General features: G+C 45.4%; 1 protein-coding gene across 2 annotated transcripts in view; it reads left to right on the plus strand.

Annotated features, from left to right (window-relative positions):
• The window catches only part of ATP6V0A2 (ATPase H+ transporting V0 subunit a2), a 49,428-nt gene that overhangs the window by 23,983 nt on the left and 6,315 nt on the right, over positions 1 to 19,130 (plus strand). Inside the window, exons 9-17 of one of the 2 annotated variants that reach the window (XM_003276235.4) lie at positions 337 to 549; positions 7,401 to 7,551; positions 7,817 to 7,953; positions 8,216 to 8,403; positions 8,501 to 8,591; positions 11,202 to 11,320; positions 12,169 to 12,379; positions 14,713 to 14,832; positions 15,897 to 16,016. In XM_003276235.4, coding sequence (XP_003276283.2) covers positions 337 to 549; positions 7,401 to 7,551; positions 7,817 to 7,953; positions 8,216 to 8,403; positions 8,501 to 8,591; positions 11,202 to 11,320; positions 12,169 to 12,379; positions 14,713 to 14,832; positions 15,897 to 16,016 — 1,350 coding nt within the window. The remainder of the gene's footprint in view (positions 1 to 336; positions 550 to 7,400; positions 7,552 to 7,816; positions 7,954 to 8,215; positions 8,404 to 8,500; positions 8,592 to 11,201; positions 11,321 to 12,168; positions 12,380 to 14,712; positions 14,833 to 15,896; positions 16,017 to 19,130) is intronic. The other variant, XM_030821623.1, reaches the window with a different exon arrangement.

The raw sequence follows: 19,130 nt of genomic DNA on the forward strand, positions 1-19,130 counted from the left end.
AACCCAGGGAGCTTGCTGGACCCTGGTAGGCCATCACGCTGCTGCAGTGACGATGACGTCTAACCATTTCCTGTGCCCTGGGGTCATGTTCTCCAGAGGCAACCTCCCAAAAGAGGGCATCTGATTGATTGAGCTTAGATTTTTCTGTCTACCTCCGAGTGGTACTAGGGACAGGGAGAAGGAAGGAATGGCTCCCTTAGCTGCCACCAGGATAGGCAGGTGCCTGGAATGATCCTCTGTCAATGCGGAGAAAGTCCTCTAAGGGAAGTCGGGTGCCAGGTGGACAAAAACAAAAACATGCCCACTCCACTGAAAGCCCCTGTTGTTCTTCCCCAGGTACTGCACAAAACCGAGGACTATTTGAGGCAAGTGCTATGTAAAGCCGCCGAGTCTGTCTACAGCCGTGTGATCCAGGTGAAGAAAATGAAGGCCATCTATCACATGCTGAACATGTGCAGCTTTGACGTGACCAACAAATGCCTCATTGCTGAGGTCTGGTGTCCTGAGGTGGATCTGCAGGACCTGCGCCGGGCACTGGAGGAGGGCTCGGTAAGGCTGCCTTCCTCTCCTCTGCCAGGAACAGAAGAGAGACTGATGGAACCGATAAATTCAGAGAAAAAAAGGAAGTGAGAATTTCATAGAGTAATGAGAATGCAGTGTGTTGACTCTTCTTTAGTTTTTTTAAAATATTAATTAAAAAAAATTAAAATAGAGATGGGGTTTTGCTGTGTTGCCCGGGCTGGTCTCAAACTCCTGGCCCGAAGTGATCCTCCTGCCTCAGCCTCCCAAAGTGCTGGGATTACAGGTGTAAGCCACTGCGCTCAGGCTTGGCTCTGTTTTTGAACTGAAATTATGGTGAGCTGGTCATTCAAAGCTGTATGTGAGTACATGTGTTTTTAAATTGCTCTTTTGAGTAAGTAATTCATTCACATGGTTTAAAAGTGAAAAGAAATAAAAGAATATGAAAGACAGTTCAGTGGCTTCCTCCCACCCCATAGCCTTACTTGTCCACTTCCTCCACTCAAAGATAACCATTACTTGAGTTCTGTTATTTCTTTGAGTTTCTTAACCATAGATAAGCAGATAGGAGTAGATATTATTTTTCTTTCTTTTTCTTCACAAAAGGGGACTATTCGTACTATTCTTTTCACTTAATAAAACTTCTGTATTTTTCTTATAACTATTTAATATTCTGTTGTATGCATACCATGGTTTATTTAACTAGTTTTCTGGTCATTTAGGTAGTTTCTGCTTTTACAAATAGCACTATGATCTCAAATCTATTTGTAGGATAAATTCCCAGAAATGGAATTACTGGACCGATTTTGATGGATGTTGTCAGCTATTGTATTTCTCTCATTATGAGTGAAGGGGGTAATACCTTTTTTTGTTTAAGAGCCTTTTGGCTGGGCGCGGTGGCTCACGCCTGTAATCCCAGCACTTTGGGAGGCCGAGGTGGTGGATCACAAGGTCAGGAGTTTGAGACCAGCCTGACCAACATGGTGAAACCCCATTTCTAGTAAAAATACAAAATTAGCTGGGCGTGGTGGCGCATGCCTGTAATCCCAGCTACTTGGGAGGCTGAGGCAGGAGAATCGCTTGAGGCGGAGGTTGTGGTGAGCCAAGATGGCGCCATTGCACTCCAGCCTGGGCAACAAGAGCAAAACTTTGTCTCAAAAAAAAAAAAAGAGCCTTTTGAATTTTCTTTTTTTTTTTGTGAACTATCTGTTCATATTCTGTAGCCATTTTCCATCGTATGTTGGCCTTTTTCTTTCTTTTTTTTTTTTTTTTTTTTTTTGAGACGGAGTCTCGCTCTGTCTCCCAGGCTGGAGTGCAGTGCCGCGATCTCGGCTCACTGCAGGCTCCGCCCCCCGGGTTCACGCCATTCTCCTGCCTCAGCCTCTCCGAGTAGCTGGGACTACAGGCGCCCGCCACCACGCCCGGCTAATTTTTTTGTATTTTTAGTAGAGACGGGGTTTCACCGTGGTCTTGATCTCCTGACCTCGTGATCCGCCCGCCTCGGCCTCCCAAAGTGCTGGGATTACAAGCATGAGCCACCGCACCTGGCTAATATGTTGGCCTTTTTCTTACCAATTTCTGTTGGCTCCTGGTCTGTGACACCAGTAAGAATATTTTCCCCAGTTTGTCCCTCGTCTTTTGACTTGGGATGTTTCTGTTTGTTTATTTGTTTGTTTGTTTTGGCCATGCAGAAGTTTTTTGTTAAATATAGTTGAACTTATCCATCTTTGCTCTTACACCTTCCAGATTTTGAATCACAGGCTTTTCCCACTGCAAGGTTATAGTGTAATTCTTCCATGTTCCTGTGAGGTTTTTCTTTTACATTAAACTCAGTTCTTGGTCATGGAAAGAACAGGTTTACATATTTCAAGTGAGAGTTAAGGGAACACCTTTTTCATGAGTTTTTTGGTTATGTAACCTTGTCTCATTACATAATTCTGTGATGATACAAATGTAAAATATAATGTCCATTATGACATAAACATGAAATACCCAGTGCTGAGAAAGACAGCAACACATAAATAGTATTTTGTTATTTAGAGTAGGAACCACCTATTTGAGAGATAAACCAGATGATTCTTCTTTTACTGAGGTGACATCAGTTTGAGGGGCATGACTAGTACTCCTGTCATATGTGGTGTGTGTGCTGCTTTGTAACTTTCAAGGGGGCTGCATTCGATTCAGATTGAGCCCATGGTGCTGCTTCTGCTGCCTCCTGCATGCACACGCACTGGGGTCTCTGGAGAGCTGCGTATTAAGGTCTCAGTGACCACGTGTCCACCTCCCGCTGCATAGCTGTTCTTTGCTCCGCTTGTGGGCACCGACTCTTGGTTTCCCATCAAGGGTACTGAGCTCTCAGCCCACCTCTTACTCCTCGTAGTCCCTGTCTCTTTGCCTTCCTCATCTGTCCTGTCCTGTGTTATTTTTCTCCATAAGTAGGTGACTGAGACATTCTCCAGTGTTGGTGAAAGCTGGCTCATCACCTGCATCCCCACACCTCATGAATCTGGCTCTTCACAGTTGCCTTGGTAGTCAGCTTGTGTCTGCAGGATACCTTTTTTTTCTGTCACCAAGATTGAATTTGATCAGGCACACAGGGGTCTCACAGGTAGAACTCCGCCAGGCTGTGCCAGGCAGAAGCGGGGAATCTCAGCCTCCAGCCTGCAGATCCCAGTTCTTGGGTTCATGTCTCTCTAGTCACTTGGCTGCCTGAAGCTCATTCCCTAGAGAAGCCTCAGAGAGGCTTGCAAGAATCATGTTCTCTGAATTCTCAAGTTGATCACAATGGCTGTCTGCTGCTTTTTATAATTGGGAGTGAGTTTTTCTGGAAATAAAATTCCAGGCTCATTTTTTACCCCCTTGAGTGTCTTACACATGTTCCTCCATCTTGTTCTGGCACCTTGCTCCCAACAGAAAGCCTGATGTTAATCTAATTTTCTTTTCCTTGTAATTCATGTGCGTTTTTAGTTTAGTTTTTTGTTTTGTTTTGTCTAGAAAAAGAAATATCTTTTCTTTTTCTTTAAAGACCAGTGATTTTCAGCCTGGGCAACATGGTTAAATCGCATCTCTACAAAAAACTCAAAAGTTAGCTGGATGTGGTGATGCACCTGTAATCTCAGCTACTCTGGAGGCTGGGGTGGGAGGTTCGCTAGAGCCTGGGAGGTTGAGGCTGCATTGCACTCCAGCCTGATCAACAGAGCCAGACCTTGTCTCAAAAACAAATAAACAAACAAACAGTGATTTTACAGAATGTGTGTCTCTCTCACTCTCTCTTTTTTTTTTTTTTGGAGATAGAGTCTGGCTCTTTCGCCCAGGCAGGAGTACAGTGGCATGATACTGGCTCACTCTGCAACCTCTGCCTCCCAGGTTCAAGTGATTCTCATGCCTCAGCCTCTCAAGTAGCTGGGACTAGAGGTCTGCACTACCATGCCTGGCTAATTTTTATGTGTGTGTTTTTAGTAGAGATGGGGTTTCATAATGTTGGCCAGGCTGGTCTCGAACTCCTGACCTCAAGTGATCCACCTGCCTTGACCTCCCAAAATGCTGGGATTACAGGCGTGAGCCATCGTGCCTGGCCCAGAATGTGTCTCTTAATGTGGTCTTTCTGTATGTTCTTTCAATATGTAGTCTTTGGCGGTGGTTTTGTTAATTTCATAAACGTTCTCCTGAATTATAGTTTTTGGTATTTGCTCTACTGTCTTGCTTTGGTTTTCTTCTTTTAGGACCTCCTGTCATCTTTCAGTGGAACCTTCTTTGCTTATCTTCAGTATCTGTCACTTTCCTTTGAATCCTTTTTGTCTTTCGTTACTTCTTTTTGATTTGTAGGATTTTCCCTCTTCGCGCCTTCTGTTTCTCTTACGGCAGTATGAGGAAGGGTTCTTCATGTTTGTGTTCCTTCTAGTTTTGTCTTACTTCGGAAATAATTTTTTTCTTTTTTTCCTAATTCCTTCTTGAGTTCTGTTACCTCATTTCTGAGTCTTTTAAAATCTGATTCCTGGTGCTTTTTCCTGTCTGGTATTATTTTTTTAATTCTTTTAACTCCTTTTGAAACAGTAAGTTACAATGGTTTTATCTGTTTTGTGGACTTTCTTTCTGGCATATTCTCACTGTCTATGGGGCTGGTATTCTACTCCTTGGCTTTTTTCTTCTTATGATCTTATGTAAGATTGGGCTTCTCCCTCCTCTTGCTCACTTTTAAATGAAATTAGACTTTCGAGGCTGGATGCAGTAGCTCACGCTGGTAATCCCAGCACTCTGGAGGCTGAAGTGGGCGGATCACTTGAGTCCAGGAGTTTGAGACTAGCCTGGCCAACATGGCTAGACCCTGTCTCTACTAAAAATACAAAAAATACAAAATAGAAAAAAAATTAGCCAGGCATGGTGGCACGTGCCTGTTATCCCAGTTACTTGGAAGGCTGAGTCACGGGAATCCCTTGAACCCCAGAGGCGGAGGTTTAAAAAAAAAATAAAGATTTATGGAACATGGTGAAGATGCTTAGCTGCTCAAGGAAATTCATTTTTTAGACAAGGTCTCACTCTGTCTCCCAGGCTGGAGAACAGTGGTAACAGTCGTAGCTCATTGCAATTTCAGACTCCTGGGATCAAGCAATCCTCCCATCTCATCTCAGCCTCCTGAGTAGCTGGAACTACAGGCATGCACTACTATGCCTGGCTAATTTATTTATTTATTTATTTATTTATTTATTTATATTTTTTTGTAGAGATGGAGTCTCTACAAAAGTCGGGGTCTGATCTTGAACTCCTGGGCTTAAGTGACCCTCCTGTCTCAGCCTCCCAAAGGGCTGGGATGACAAGCATGAGCCACCATGCCTGTCCTGCTCAAGAAAATTCTATATTATTACACAAGCAATATAAATGTATATTTACATGAAATTAGTTTTCTGGCAGATGTTTATGGTACTCAAGGAACTTTTAGAAGGCGGCAGGTTCAGGATAGCGTACCTAACCTCACTCACGGTTTTTTCTTTTTTTATTTTTTGTGTACTGAATGCAAACACGTCGGGTCCTGGATCTGAGATGTCCTCTGTGTCTCTCTTGTGAACTTCTCTGTCTTTTCTCTTTCGTTCCTGTCCTGCTCAGTTTTGATCTCACTCCCAGCAGTTTCTCCTCAGCGTGTGGCCCCTCAACAGAGGAGGCCCTGGCAGGTCAGTGCCATGAGTTTAGGGACTGGGCTGCCCCGCCCCAACCCCTGCAGACTTCACTGCCCATGACCCCTGTGCTGTCGCCTACTCTTGCTCTGGACAGAACTCTTCCCAGTTCCAGCTGCTTTTTGTGGTTCGGCCTCCTCTGCTTTCCCAGGGAGGATCTTTCTGGCCATTTTGGATGTTGGCCCAGGCCCCTTGGAGGCCACATTGCTTACTTGCATCCTCTGCTGTGGAGGCTGCTGGGTAGGTCTTGTAGCTGTTGGTGGTTTCCTCACCCATTTGTATTTTGGGGACTGTGGGAACGTGGTTTGGCTGTAAATGCCATCCGTAGGCTTTAGGTCTTGCTAGCTGGTTGCACTTTCTGTTCTGAAGGGGACTTGGAAACATTCAAAGCTGTGCCACCCTCGAGAATTTCCCCAGAACCCCATTACATGCGTACGTTTTAAGAGACACATTTTGGCCGGGTGCAGTGGCTCACTCCTATAATCCCAGCACTTTGGGAGGCCGAGGTGGGCGGATCACCTGAGGTTAGGAGTTCGAGACCAGCCTGGCTAACATGGTGAAACCCCGTCTCTACTAAAAATACGAAAACTAACCAGGCGTGGTGGTGTGCAGTGTAATCCCAGCTACTTGGGAGGCTGAGGCACGAGAATCGCTTGAACCTGGGAGGCAGAGGTTGCAGTGAGCCGAGATCACACCACTGCACTCCAGCCTGGGTGACAGAGCGAGACTCCTTCTTTAAAAAAAAAAAAAAAAAAAAGAAAGACTTATTTTGACCAGAAAATCTACTATTCTCGCAATAACCTGTTTACCTTATTTTAAAAATGTTTTCATTATAAATCAATATAATGCATTTCAGAAGAATTGTAAACACTGATAGATAAAGTTATATTTATGATTTTGCCATAATAGAATTCATGTTGACATTTTGGTTTATTCTTGCCTTTCTCATTTTTCTATTAAGTATATTGCAGTTGTCTCAAACTTCCTCTTTCTTCACTGTTTTTAAGAGATAAAATACTCAGTGTCGGTTTTCTGTCAGTGACTGAGCCGACTCCGTACCCATGTGCCTCGCATTCCCCAGCCCCCATTCACTTCCGGCGCATTCAGTCCTACTCTCACCCTTCCTTCTTGGAGACCACAGCCCCCAAGTGCCACCCTCGCCAAGCCCCTGCTTCCTCACAGATGGACTTTTCCTCCAGCCCCTCTGGCTGCTCTTGACCTTGTTGAGTGGAGATTAATCCTGCACCAAAGCCACACACAGAGCATTGCCAAAGCAGTAACCCAAGGCTGGGTACGGTGCTCACACCTGTAATCCCAGCACACTGGGAGGCTAAGACAGGTGGATCACCTGAGGTCGGGAGTTCGAGACCAGCCTGACCTACATGGAGAAGCCCTGTCTCTACTAAAAATACAAAATTAGCCGGGCATGGTTGTGCATGCCTGTAATCCCAGCTACCAGGGAGGCTGAGGCAGGAGAATCGCTTGAGCCCGCGAGGCAGAGGTTGCGGTGAGCCGAGATCACACCATTGCACTCCAGCCTGGGCAACAAGAGCGAAACTCCATCTCAAAAAAAAACAAACAAACAAACAAACAAACAAAACACCACCACCACCAAAAAAACAAAAAACAAAGCAGTAACCCAGATTCATTGAATATGGATAGTTATTTTCTTCTTGGATAGTAATTTTTTACCTTTCCTTGTTTATGTGGAAGAGAGAGAGTGGTGCTACAATCCCCTCATTCATGAATATAATCCCCACAAAAGAAACACCCCCCACTCGGATCCGCACCAACAAATTCACCGAGGGATTTCAGAACATCGTGGATGCTTATGGAGTCGGAAGCTACAGAGAAGTCAATCCAGGTTGGAAGTCTGATTTGTAAATACCCGTATTTCCAATGGCATTGCTGCATTCTTGCTCTAAGAATGGAATAGATATTTGGAAAGAGAGGCTGACCACTACTTTTTTGCTATCTTATTTAAAAGTATAAGGTTTTAAATGTAACCACACAATCCTATCTTGTGAATTCTGGTGAAAGTCAAGATCGTTATGTATCATTGTGTTTGAATGAACTCAGATTTTCCATATTTGCTGTGAATCAGAAATCTCTTTCCCTTTTTTCTGCAGCTCTCTTTACCATCATCACCTTCCCGTTTTTATTTGCTGTGATGTTTGGAGACTTCGGACATGGCTTTGTGATGTTTTTATTTGCCCTCTTGTTGGTGTTAAATGAAAATCATCCCAGACTAAATCAGTCACAAGAGGTAAAAATATAAACACTCCAGCTCATATATCTGGTTAAGTGGCATTAGCAGTGACTGAAAGAGAGACACCTCTTAGATGTTCGCTGTCGGCTGTGGCTGTGCTGGGCAGGTGTGTGGCCTGTCAGCTGTGGCTGACAGGGATGTCTGCGGGGCCAGGCTGTTTTCTGAGAAGTGAGTGGTGAGGGTCGTGCCCACACCGACAGCTGTCACATGGACACCCTCCAGTAACCATATTCTGATCCCCCCGCCTTACCCTTCACAGATCATGAGGATGTTTTTTAATGGCCGGTACATCCTCCTGCTGATGGGGCTGTTCTCAGTGTACACTGGCCTCATCTACAATGACTGCTTTTCAAAGTCAGTCAACCTGTTTGGCTCCAGATGGAACGTGTCGGCCATGTACAGCTCCAGCCACCCGCCCGCAGAGCATAAGAAGATGGTGCTTTGGAAGTAAGTGTCCCATAGCTGGTGATGCTCTGGGTGGAAAGCATGTTTCCTAGACCTTCCTCCTCCCAGGTCAGCCTCCTCACTCTGCTTTTTGTTACAGCGACAGCGTCGTCAGGCACAACAGCATTTTGCAGCTGGATCCAAGCATTCCTGGAGTGTTTCGAGGCCCTTATCCCCTTGGCATTGATCCTGTGAGTGCACCACGCTCTGTCATTGTCTCTGGATGCTCTGTGGTGCCACCTAGCTTCGGGCGCCACAAGTTTCTCTAGACTGTTGAGCAGGGTTCAGGCTGCCCTGAGCGGGAGGTGCTTATTAGCCCTTGTGCATCCCAGTCCTGGACACTGGGAGGGGAGGCCAGGAGCTGGGGGGCCCTCCGTTTGGGAAGGTGAGGTCAGAGGAAGTCCTCAGAGAGCCAGGGCTGCGTTCTGTCATGTGTCCTACCTATTTTCCTCTGGCTAAAAGTGGCACTTCAGTAGCCCCAAAATCTGTGCCATTTCCTACATTTCTTCCTCGTATATGTGAACTTTTAAAAACCTTGATCTCGAAAGAAATGGTATGGAGTGTTAGAGCTGAAAGGAAGCGTGAGGTTATTGTGGTGCTTATTGGGGTAGCTGTTTGGAATGGGAAAAGTGTTAGTAGAAAGAAAATGGGGAAGTACTCACGCCTGTAACTCCAGCACTTTGGGAGGCCGAGGTGGGCGGATCGCGAGGTCAGGAGATCGAGACCATCCTGGCTAACACGGTGAGACCCCATCTCTACTAAAAATACAAAAAATTAGCCGGGTGTGGTGGCGGGCACCTGTAGTCCCAGCTACTCAGGAGGCCGAGGCAGGAGAATGGCGTGAACCCAGGAGGCGGAGCTTGCAGCGAGCCGAGATGGTGCCACTGCACTCCAGCCTGGGCGACAGAGCGAGAGACTGTCTCAAAAAAAAAAAGAAAATGGAGAAGTAGCCCAGGGTGCCAGGCCTCCCAATCCCTTCGAGGGCTCAGCAGGCGGTGGCTGAGGCACTGGACCGCAGGGCTGAGTGGGGTTTTCCTGAGCTGTCAGGAGTCTTTCTGGAGAATCAAAAGAATGACTGAGAAAACATCTCAAAATTGGTTTGTGGATGTAATTGTGTACAGTCATTAAACTGGGCAAAAAAAGTCTAGCATTCCTTAACCTGGGCACTCTAAGGAGGAAGTATCTCTTAGTGTGTTCTGTTTATTCTTATCTCTAATCATGATTGGTATAATTTCATGTTGTAGCATTAAGTCTTAATGTAATTGAAAACTTGGAAACACAGCTACAACAATTTCTTTAAGATACAGCATTTTGGAGCCAAATTCAGTAATAACTTGTAACTTTGTGTTAAGGAAAGAAATGTTTCTGAATAAGGGAACCAAGGAAGAAAGTTTGAGTGAGTTTTTTTTTGGGAGGCATCGGGGAAAATTGGGGTATGCTTTTGTCTTTTTGTTTTAACTTAATTTTAAACTAGGCATTACATTAATTTGGTTGAAAAGTAAACCAATGTGTGTACATTATACATATAAAATATGTATTTTAAAATAATATATAAAAGTATATATAATATAAAAATATCAGCGAAGTTGACTGGCCTCCCACTTCTCAGCCCTAAATACCTCATTCTAAAATCGTATTTTTGCAAGGGCAAAATGAGATAGTTCAGGGCTAGGAACTGGGAGGCTAGAAATTTTAAAATTAGCTGGGAGTGGTGGTGCGTGCCTGTGGTCCCAGCTTCTCGGAAGGCTGAGGTGGGAAGATTGCTTGAGCCAGGTCAAGGCTGCAGTGAGCCCTGATTGCTCCGCTGTACTCTAGCCCCTGGGCGGCAGTGAGACCCCTTATCTTAAAAAAAAAAAAAAGGTTGGGCGTGGTGGCTTACACCTGTAATCTCAGCACTTTGGGAGGCCGAGGCAGGCAGATCACCTGAGGTCAGGAGTTTGAGACCAGTCTGGCCAACATGGCGAAACCCTGTCTCTACTAAAAATACAAAAATCAGCCAGGCGTGCTGGTCCAGCTACTCAGGAGGCTGAGGCAGGAGAATTGCTTGAACCCAGGAGGTGGAGGTTGCAGTGAGCCAAGATTGTGCCACTGCACTCCAGCCTGGGTGACAGAGCGAGACTCCTCAAAAAAAAAAAAAATTCTCTTAATAGACCCTGTTTCCCTTTTCCTAAACCACCTGAAGGGCAGGCTGTAGGAATTAATTTTCAGATAGTAAGAGAAGCAGTCAATGAGTGGGGAGGTTGTGGGGACTCAGACCGGCTGGGGTACCCTGGGAAGGTCAGCCATGGTCTGGAGTCCCTCTTGGCACATCTTGGGTTGACCACTTGCAGCATTTCTAATTTCATTGTATTCACAGCTAAACTTTATGACAAAATAGACATACAGGAGCATGTATGGCACATGTATGTAAACGTGTGATAACACATGTATGTCTCCTGCCCAGGTAGAGGGGACATAACCCAGGACCTTGGGAGCATCCTGACCCTTCCAGTCTTTGAGCTGGGTGTGACTCTCCCTTGCCTTGCTTTTGTCAAGACTTCCTAGGCACATCTCCCTAAACGCCATGTGGTTCCATCTGGCATCCTTTGACATTAACACCGATAAAATTGTTTTGTAACTGTCTGTGGCCCTGGTTTAAGGAAATCAATGGTTCTCAGATTGAAAGCATCAAAAGAAAAGCCTGAATGTTGTTTCCTTCTTAAACTTAGAGCCACGTTTCAAGTTAAGACAGGAACTTTCTTGAGTGTCACCTGTTGAAGGAAGTTAAAGATTCTGTTTTGTCTTGTTTGGTTTGGTTTTAGATTTGGAACTTGGCCACAAATCGCCTCACTTTTCTAAACTCTTTCAAAATGAAAATGTCCGTGATTTTAGGAGTCATTCACATGACTTTTGGAGTCATTCTGGGAATATTTAACCACTTGTAAGTACAGATTTGTTTTAAGCAATATTTATAAACCAAACTTAGCATTTCTTCAATTTTGCTTCTTGTTGGTGACTATATTTATTGGGTAAGGGGCAGCCAATATGATGTTGTATTTACATGATTCTGTTGAAGTTATTTAGATTTTCTGTGGTTTCAGCAATTCATTCAGCAAATATATATTTATTGAGCGCATAGTAGTGCCAAGTGCTGTTCTAGACACTAGGAGTTCAGCAGTGAGGAGGGCAGAAAAAAGTTATTGCCCCAGTGGAGCTTCCATTCAAGTGAGGGAGACATGTGATCTGTGCATTCATGTCAATTTCCAGAAGGGGTGCTTGTCATATTCCTTTATTATTTTACAAATAAAAAATCATTTTGTTTTTACTTTATTAGAGCTAGTATATGAAGAGTAAGAGATGGTGTCATTTTTCTCTGACTAGACCTGTTCATTCTGATCTCTAAACATAATTTGTATAATTTGATGCTGTAGCTTTAAGTCACTATAACTGGAGTCTTGAAAAACTTACAAAAATGTAAGACACAGCATTTTGGAGCCAGATTCACTAATATTGTGTAGCCTTACTTTAAGGAAGGAAATGTTTCTGAATAAGGGAACTAAGGAAGAAAGTTTGAGTGAGATTTGACTGCGAAAACTGAAGTAGTTTTGGCCGACCTCACATCTCTTCCTCGTAGATGTATCTGGACACTCAGATGTATCTGGAGTCATCATATGAGAAATGATGTTATTCTGAAATTCGCTTTATAGTTTAGTTGCAGAGAGTTTAATTTACTCTTTTTAACTTAGGCTGATCTTGTTCATGGGTTGGTTGATTCCTTTTCTTTCCTAGGCACTTCAGGAAGAAGTTCAACATTTTCCTGGTTTCCATCCCAGAACTTCTCTTCATGCTCTGTATCTTTGGATACCTTATATTTATGATTTTCTACAAGTGGCTGGTTTTTTCAGCAGAAACCTCCAGAGTTGCTCCCAGCATTCTGATTGAATTTATTAACATGTTTTTATTCCCAGCCAGTAAAACAAGTGGCCTTTACACAGGGCAGGTGAGTCATCTTCCCACCCTCATGAACTTAACGAAAGTATTCCCAATAGCCTTTTATTCTGAGCGGTAGAAGTGTTGGGGTGATCTCCATGGACTCCCAGGAGCCTGGGAGGGCCCCTTCTGTCTCTGCATGTGTCATCACTGGAGGATGCCAGTCCAGCTCGACTGCTGTGTGCAGGCAGCATGACCAAACTCGCTGCCACTCAGTAGCCATCAAAACGAGTAGGAAGAGTCCGGGCACAGTGGCTCATTTCTGTAATCCCAGCACTTTCAGAGGCCAAGGCTGGCGGATTGCTTGAGCCCGTGAGTTCGAGACCAGCCTGGGCAACACAGCAAGACCTCATCTCTACAAAAAATACAAAAATTTGTCAGGCATGATGGCTGCACCTGTAGTCCGAGCTGCTTGGGAAGCTGAGGCAGGAGGATCGCTTGAGCCCAGGAGGTCCAGGCTGTAGTGAGCCATAACTGCACCACTGCACTCCAGCCTGGGTGACAGAGCAAGACCCTGTCTCAAACCAAAACCAAAACCAACAAAACTGGTGGGAAGAAAATGCATTACCAGAGGGATCCTGAGGGCTGCCCAGTCCCCTCCCCGCATTTAGAAGGGACCACCTGGATCACAGCACATGGACCCTTTCAAAAAATGAGCTTTCCTCTCACTGCGTTTGTGTGATGTCACAGTGGGCTCTAAGGGCTGACTGCTCTGCGTGGAGGCCCCGCTCTGCTGTTTCCTCAGGATGGAGCTTTGAGCAGATGAGTAACTTCTCTCTGCCTCCGTTTCCTCATCTGTAAAATGGGACTAAAGACAGGAGCTGGTTCATAGTGTAGCGCACATGTGTCCGAAGTGCGTACGAACGTGCTTGCACAATCCAGCTACTCAGTAAATGTCAGCATTCGCCATAGTTTTTACCTACCTTACATTGAGTGTCTTTCTGCTGTGAGCGCCACGGCACCTCCTGCCCACGGATGCTGGTCCAGACACGGCTCACCACGTTGTCCAGTGTCTGTGAGGACGTCTGGGGAAACCCTCCCAGTCAGTAGTATCAGAGCCTGTGTTCCTTCTGAGCCGTATTTTGGTTTTTCATCGTGTTGATCTGTGAATGGAGCATTTGGTTTTGTTTTTCATATTCTATTGGGTGCTGGAAAGTTTTAAGTCAGATTTGAAGCTCAACTTACGGAACTTTGGCCTCGTTGACGAGATGCATATTTGCGTTCTTTTTGAACTTTTTGTTTCTGTATTTTTGTTTCTCTTGTTTATGATTTTTAAGAATTGTATTTTATCATTATTTTATTGAAGTTTTGTACAATGGCATAGATACCACAGATAAATGCAGGGGCGTTCAGTGGGCACAGGTGCTGTGGACGGAAAGATCAAGGAAGGGCGGCTACCTTTCTTTAGTACCTGCCGCATACCTGAGAGTGTGCTTTCCTTACTTAGTGTTTCTTAATTCTCACAACAGCCCCAGGAGGTAGGTGGTGTCATCCCCTGTTACTGGTGATAACTAGTGGCTCAGGGCAGTCCTGGTCACTCAGCGGTCTATAGGGCCAGGCTGTTAACCTAGGTCAGCCTAGCTCCAGCCCAGGACTTCTGATGTGGCTCTGCCTGTGGCCGCCACCTTTCTCGGCATTTCAAGAGGTTCATCATGTTGATAGTGTGTAGATAATACAGCTTTGTGCCTGAGTAGCACACAGAGCTCGAGGAACCTGTTTTTGATGAGGGGCGACCATAGAGAGTGATAAGCTTGGACAGCACAGTGTCCCGTCCAGACCCTGGAAAGCCATGCAGACTGCCGTGGCTGTGTAAGCCTGAGTGGGTTTTGCTTTTGATTTAGCTTTAAGTAACTATAAATCTTCGTTTTTCTAAGGAAGTGTTTTTGGTTTTGTTCTGAATTCTCTTCCACGATTTTCTGTGTGTGGAGGTAAATCCACTTGCTTCACACTCATAGTCCTCAGTCTTTATAATCATCAAATAACAGGAAAACAGAACCAAGAATATAAAAAATATGCTGCTTGTGCTTATACTTTCTCATTTACAGTGTTTACAGAAAATGATTAGTTGGAGTTTGACTCTCTTTAGAATTTTTGTAAAGTTTCCTTGCTGGTCTGAAACAAAATAATACTTTACCACAGGGTCATTAATGTTATTTATCAGTTCTAGAATTCAGCTATGAGTTTAGGAGAAGAAAACCTGCTAGCAAGTGTAGCTGGCTGGCATTTATTGAATGTTCCTCGTGTGGAGACATTGTTTGATCTTTCCTGATTTCATCGTGTGCTGCTGACTCTGCAGGCAGGCCTTCACATTTTAATCGGGTTTCTCACCTTCTGCACTAATAGGAGTATGTCCAGAGAGTTCTGCTGGTTGTCACAGCATTGTCTGTCCCCGTCCTTTTCTTGGGAAAGCCACTGTTTTTGTTGTGGCTTCACAATGGGCGTAGTTGCTTCGGAGTGAACCGGGTAAGTGCGGGTTTGGATGCATTTACAACTGTGAGCAAAGCCTGCTTTCAGTTGTATAAGGATTGGTGTAGAAAACACCTCCTGGAGGGTCCCTGTCTCTTGATTTAAAAGCCAAAGTTTCCTTTATTTAAAACATTGATGTTGGCTGGGCATGGTAGCTCACACCTATAATCCCAGCACTTTGGGAGGCCAAAGCCGGCAGATCACTTGAGCCCAGGAGTTTGAGACCAGCCTGGGCAACATGGCGAAACCCTGTCTCTACCAAGAATACAAAAATAAGCCGGTGTGGTGGGGTGCACCTTTAGTCCCAGGTACTCGGGAGGCTGAGGTGGGAGGATGGCTTGAGCCTGGGAGGCAGAGTTTGCAGTGAGTTGTGATCGTGCCACTGCACTCCAGCCTGGGCAACAGAGCAAGACTCTGTCTCAAAATAAATAAGTAAATAAAACGTTGATGTTGAAAGAGCCTGCTGTGTCCAGGTCCTGTGGAGACCTGCCTTGCTGGTATGAACTACAAGCTTATTAGGAGTTTAACTCAATCCTTCAGTTCAGATGGGCACAGTTAAAATGCCTTTTTCCATATTCTTCTTAATTTCTTCTTCTTTAAGATTTTCTTTCTTTTCTTTTTCTTTTTCTTTTTCTTTTTTTTTTTTTTTTTTTTTTGAGACTGGAGTCTTCCTCTGTTGTCCAGGCTGGAGTGCAGTGGTACTATCTCAGCTTACTGCAACTTCTGCCTTCTGGGTTCAAGCAGTTCTCTTGCTTCAGCCCTCAAGTAGGGAGACTACAGGTGCCCACCACCATGACCTGCTAATTTTTGTATTTTTAGTAAAAGACGGGGTTTTGCCATGTTGCACAGGCCGGTCTCGAACTCCTGACCTCAGGTGATTCACCTGCCTTGGCTTCCCAAAGTGCTGTGATTACAGGTGTGAGCCACTGTGCCTAGCCTAAAGAACTTTTTTATTCTCAAAGAGCTGAATCATTAAGAGAAACAAAGAAACTATACAAGTTTGGTTTTGTCACAACCTTGTGGTTTTACAGGCACTGACTCTGTGCTCTTTTGGTTGTTAGAGTGGTTACACACTTATAAGGAAAGATAGTGAGGAAGAAGTTTCATTGCTGGGAAGCCAAGATGTAGAAGAGGGAAATCGCCAAGTGGAAGATGGATGTAGAGAAATGGCGTGTGAAGAGGTAAATCTTTTCAACTGCTATTGATAAACTTAGATAAGTAACCAAGCTTCCATAGAGATAATCATGTTAAGATAATATTTAATCATCTTAAAAAATGGTTAAGAAAATGGGACTTCCAGCCTCCACGACTATGAGAAACCAGCGCTTTCCAATTGCTGTTTGATGATAGAGGTGGTGGCATTTTATGAGTTCGGGTCATTTTGTCCTCTCACTTCTCCAGTGGGATTTCTGCTGTTATGTTGAGAGTTATGATTGGAGTGACTTAAGGTGCCATGAACGTTGCTTTCAGAAGTTTCGTGGATCAGTCAGAACTTTTCCATAGTCGCAAGAAATAGAGACCCAGTTTTTTCTGATTGTGAAGGGATTTTTACTGGCTCATGGCAGGACAGAGGTGGTTTCAGGATGATTACGGTTTTTGGGTCTCCAATTCCAAGAGGCCTTGGTTGGCTTTCTTTCTTTGTAAGTTTTCTTTGTATTGTGAAGTCAGTTGGCCCCATGATGCTAGAACCATGGTAACAAGTTGCCCTGGGCTTATTTTTTCAGTCTTTCCATCAGAGAGCAAAGCGCCCTTACCAGCTTGTTAGTGTTAGGAAAGAATCCCCAAATACCTGCCGTCCCTGGACCAGTGACTGCTGCCTCAGTCCCCTGGACCAGTGTCTGCTGCCTCAGTCCCCTTTATCAGCGACCGCTGCCTTAGTCCCCTGTAGGGACCAGCCCCACAGGGTTGGTGGGTTTTTCTCCCCATGTGCGGAGACGAGAGATTGTAGAAATAAAGACACAAGACAAAGAGATAAAGGACAGCTGGGCTCTGGGGACTACTGCCACCAAGATGCGGAGACCGGTAGTGGCCCCGAATGTCTGGCTGCACTGTTATTTATTGGATACAAAGCAAAAGGGGCAGGGTAAAGAGTGTGAGTCATCTCCAATGATAGGTAAGGTCACGTGGGTCACGTGTCCACTGGACAGGGGGCCCTTCCCTGCCTGGCAGCCAAGGCAGAGAGAGAGAGGGAGAGAGACCACTTACGTCATTATTTCTGCATATCAGAGACTTTTAGTACTTTCACTAATTTTGCTACTGTTATCTAAAAGCCAGAGCCAGGTGTACAGGATGGAACACGAAAGCGGACTAGGAGCATGACCACTGAAGCACAGCATCACAGGGAGACCGTTAGGCCTCCGGATAACTGCGGGCGGGTCTGACTGATGTCAGGCCCTCCACAAGAGGTGGAGGAGTAGAGTCTTCTCTAAACTCCCCCGGGGAAAGGGAGACTCCCTTTCCCCTCCCTTTCCCGGTCCGCTAAGTAGTGGGTGTTTTTCCTTGACACTGACGCTACTGCTAGACCATGGTCCGCTTGGCAACAGGCATCTTCCCAGATGCTGGCGTTACCGCTAGACCAAGGAGCCCTCTGGTGGCCCTGTCCAGGCATAACAGAAGGCTCGCACTCTTGTCTTCTGGTCACTTCTCACTATGTCCCCTCAGCTCTTATCTCTGTATGGCCTGGTTTTTCCTAGGTTATGATTATAGAGCGAAGATTTTTATAATATTGGAATAAAGAGTAATTGCTACAAACTAATGATTAATGATATTCATATATAATCATGTCTATGATCTAGATCTAGTATAACTCTTGTTGTTTTATATATTTTATTATACTGGAACAGCTCGTGCCCTCCATCTCTTGCCTTGATGTCTGGATGGCTTGCCACCCACAGTCCCCTTTACCAGTGACTGCTGTCTCAGTCCTCGTTACCAGTGACCACTGCCTTAGTCCCCTTTACCAGTAAACGCTGTCTCAGTCCCCTGGACCAGTGACCGCTGCCTTAGTCCCCTTTACCAGTGACTGCTGTCTCAGTCCTCGTTACCAGTGACTGCTGCCTTAGTCCCCTTTACCAGTGAATGCTGTCTCAGTCCCCTGGACCAGTGAATGCTGTCTCAGTCCCCTTTACCAGTGACTGCTGCCTTAGTCCCCTTTACCAGTGACTGCTGCCTTAGTCCCCTTTACCAGTGACTGCTGCCTTAGTCCCCTTTACCAGTGACTGCTGCCTTAGTCCCCTGGACCAGTGACTGCTGTCTTAGTCCGCTGGGGCTGCCATAACAAAATACCACAGACTGGGTGGCTTCCACAAGAGACTTGTTTCTCACAGCTCCAGAGGCTGGCAGGCCCGAACTGAGATGCTGGCAGGCTGTTTCCCTTGAGGCCTCCCTGCTCAGCTTGCTATGTCGGCACAGGGCCTTTCCCCTGTGCCTGCACCCCTGTTTCTCCTGCTCTTCCCAGAAGACAGTAGTCACAGTGGGTCAGGGCCCACCTCCTGACCTCACTCAACCTCGATTACCTCCTCAAAGGTTCTGTCTTCAAATACATCACATTGCAGTTAGGGCTTCAGCATAAGACTTTTGGGAACATAATTCAGAGCCACTGTGGTTGTGGGTACAAGGCTGGACAGGGAAGTAGTGGCTCCCCTCAAAGAACAGAGGTGCAGTCCCAGGAAGACAGCAGAGCATGGCCTCCTTTCTTTTCATGGAAACTTTATTTTGGCCATTTAGTGAGGACCAAACAAAATGTCTTATAATCAGCATTTTGTAATTAGTATGTAATTTCGTGTTTTAATTTGGGATAATTAATAATTAAGTTCTAGGATCATAGAGAAACAAAAGCAGAGCTGGAAAGCGCATGAGAGTCACCTTGCCTGGTGTTTTGCAGCCCTTTCCCTGTCAAGGACCCCTTGCATAGTTTTCCCTGGTTGGCTCTACTTAGAATGCTCACATCTAGTGAATCGCCTTCTACTCTTGCAGTTGGTGAATACCTATTTTATCAGTAGATGTTTCATAATTACTGAGACCTGCCCCGGAATCCCGTTGGTATAGCAGCTGTGGCCATGGCAGTTCCTCTGGTCTACCCTCTTCGTTTACACGGGGGAGTCTGAGGCATGGGGTGGGAGTGGGGCTGATGAAGGTGGGGATTAGGGGTGGTAAAGTCTGGTCATGGAGCTGGGTAGTGGCAGCGTGGTGAACAGAATACGTCTTGGGTTTCTGTTCCTCACAATCTAGCGTGTTCTCACCAGCCTCCAGCCGGCAGCTCTTTCATTGTAATCCTTGAAGTGGAACCCACTTGG

This window comes from Nomascus leucogenys, chromosome 10, assembly GCF_006542625.1.
Source record: "Nomascus leucogenys isolate Asia chromosome 10, Asia_NLE_v1, whole genome shotgun sequence".
NCBI classification, from domain to species: domain Eukaryota; kingdom Metazoa; phylum Chordata; class Mammalia; order Primates; family Hylobatidae; genus Nomascus; species Nomascus leucogenys.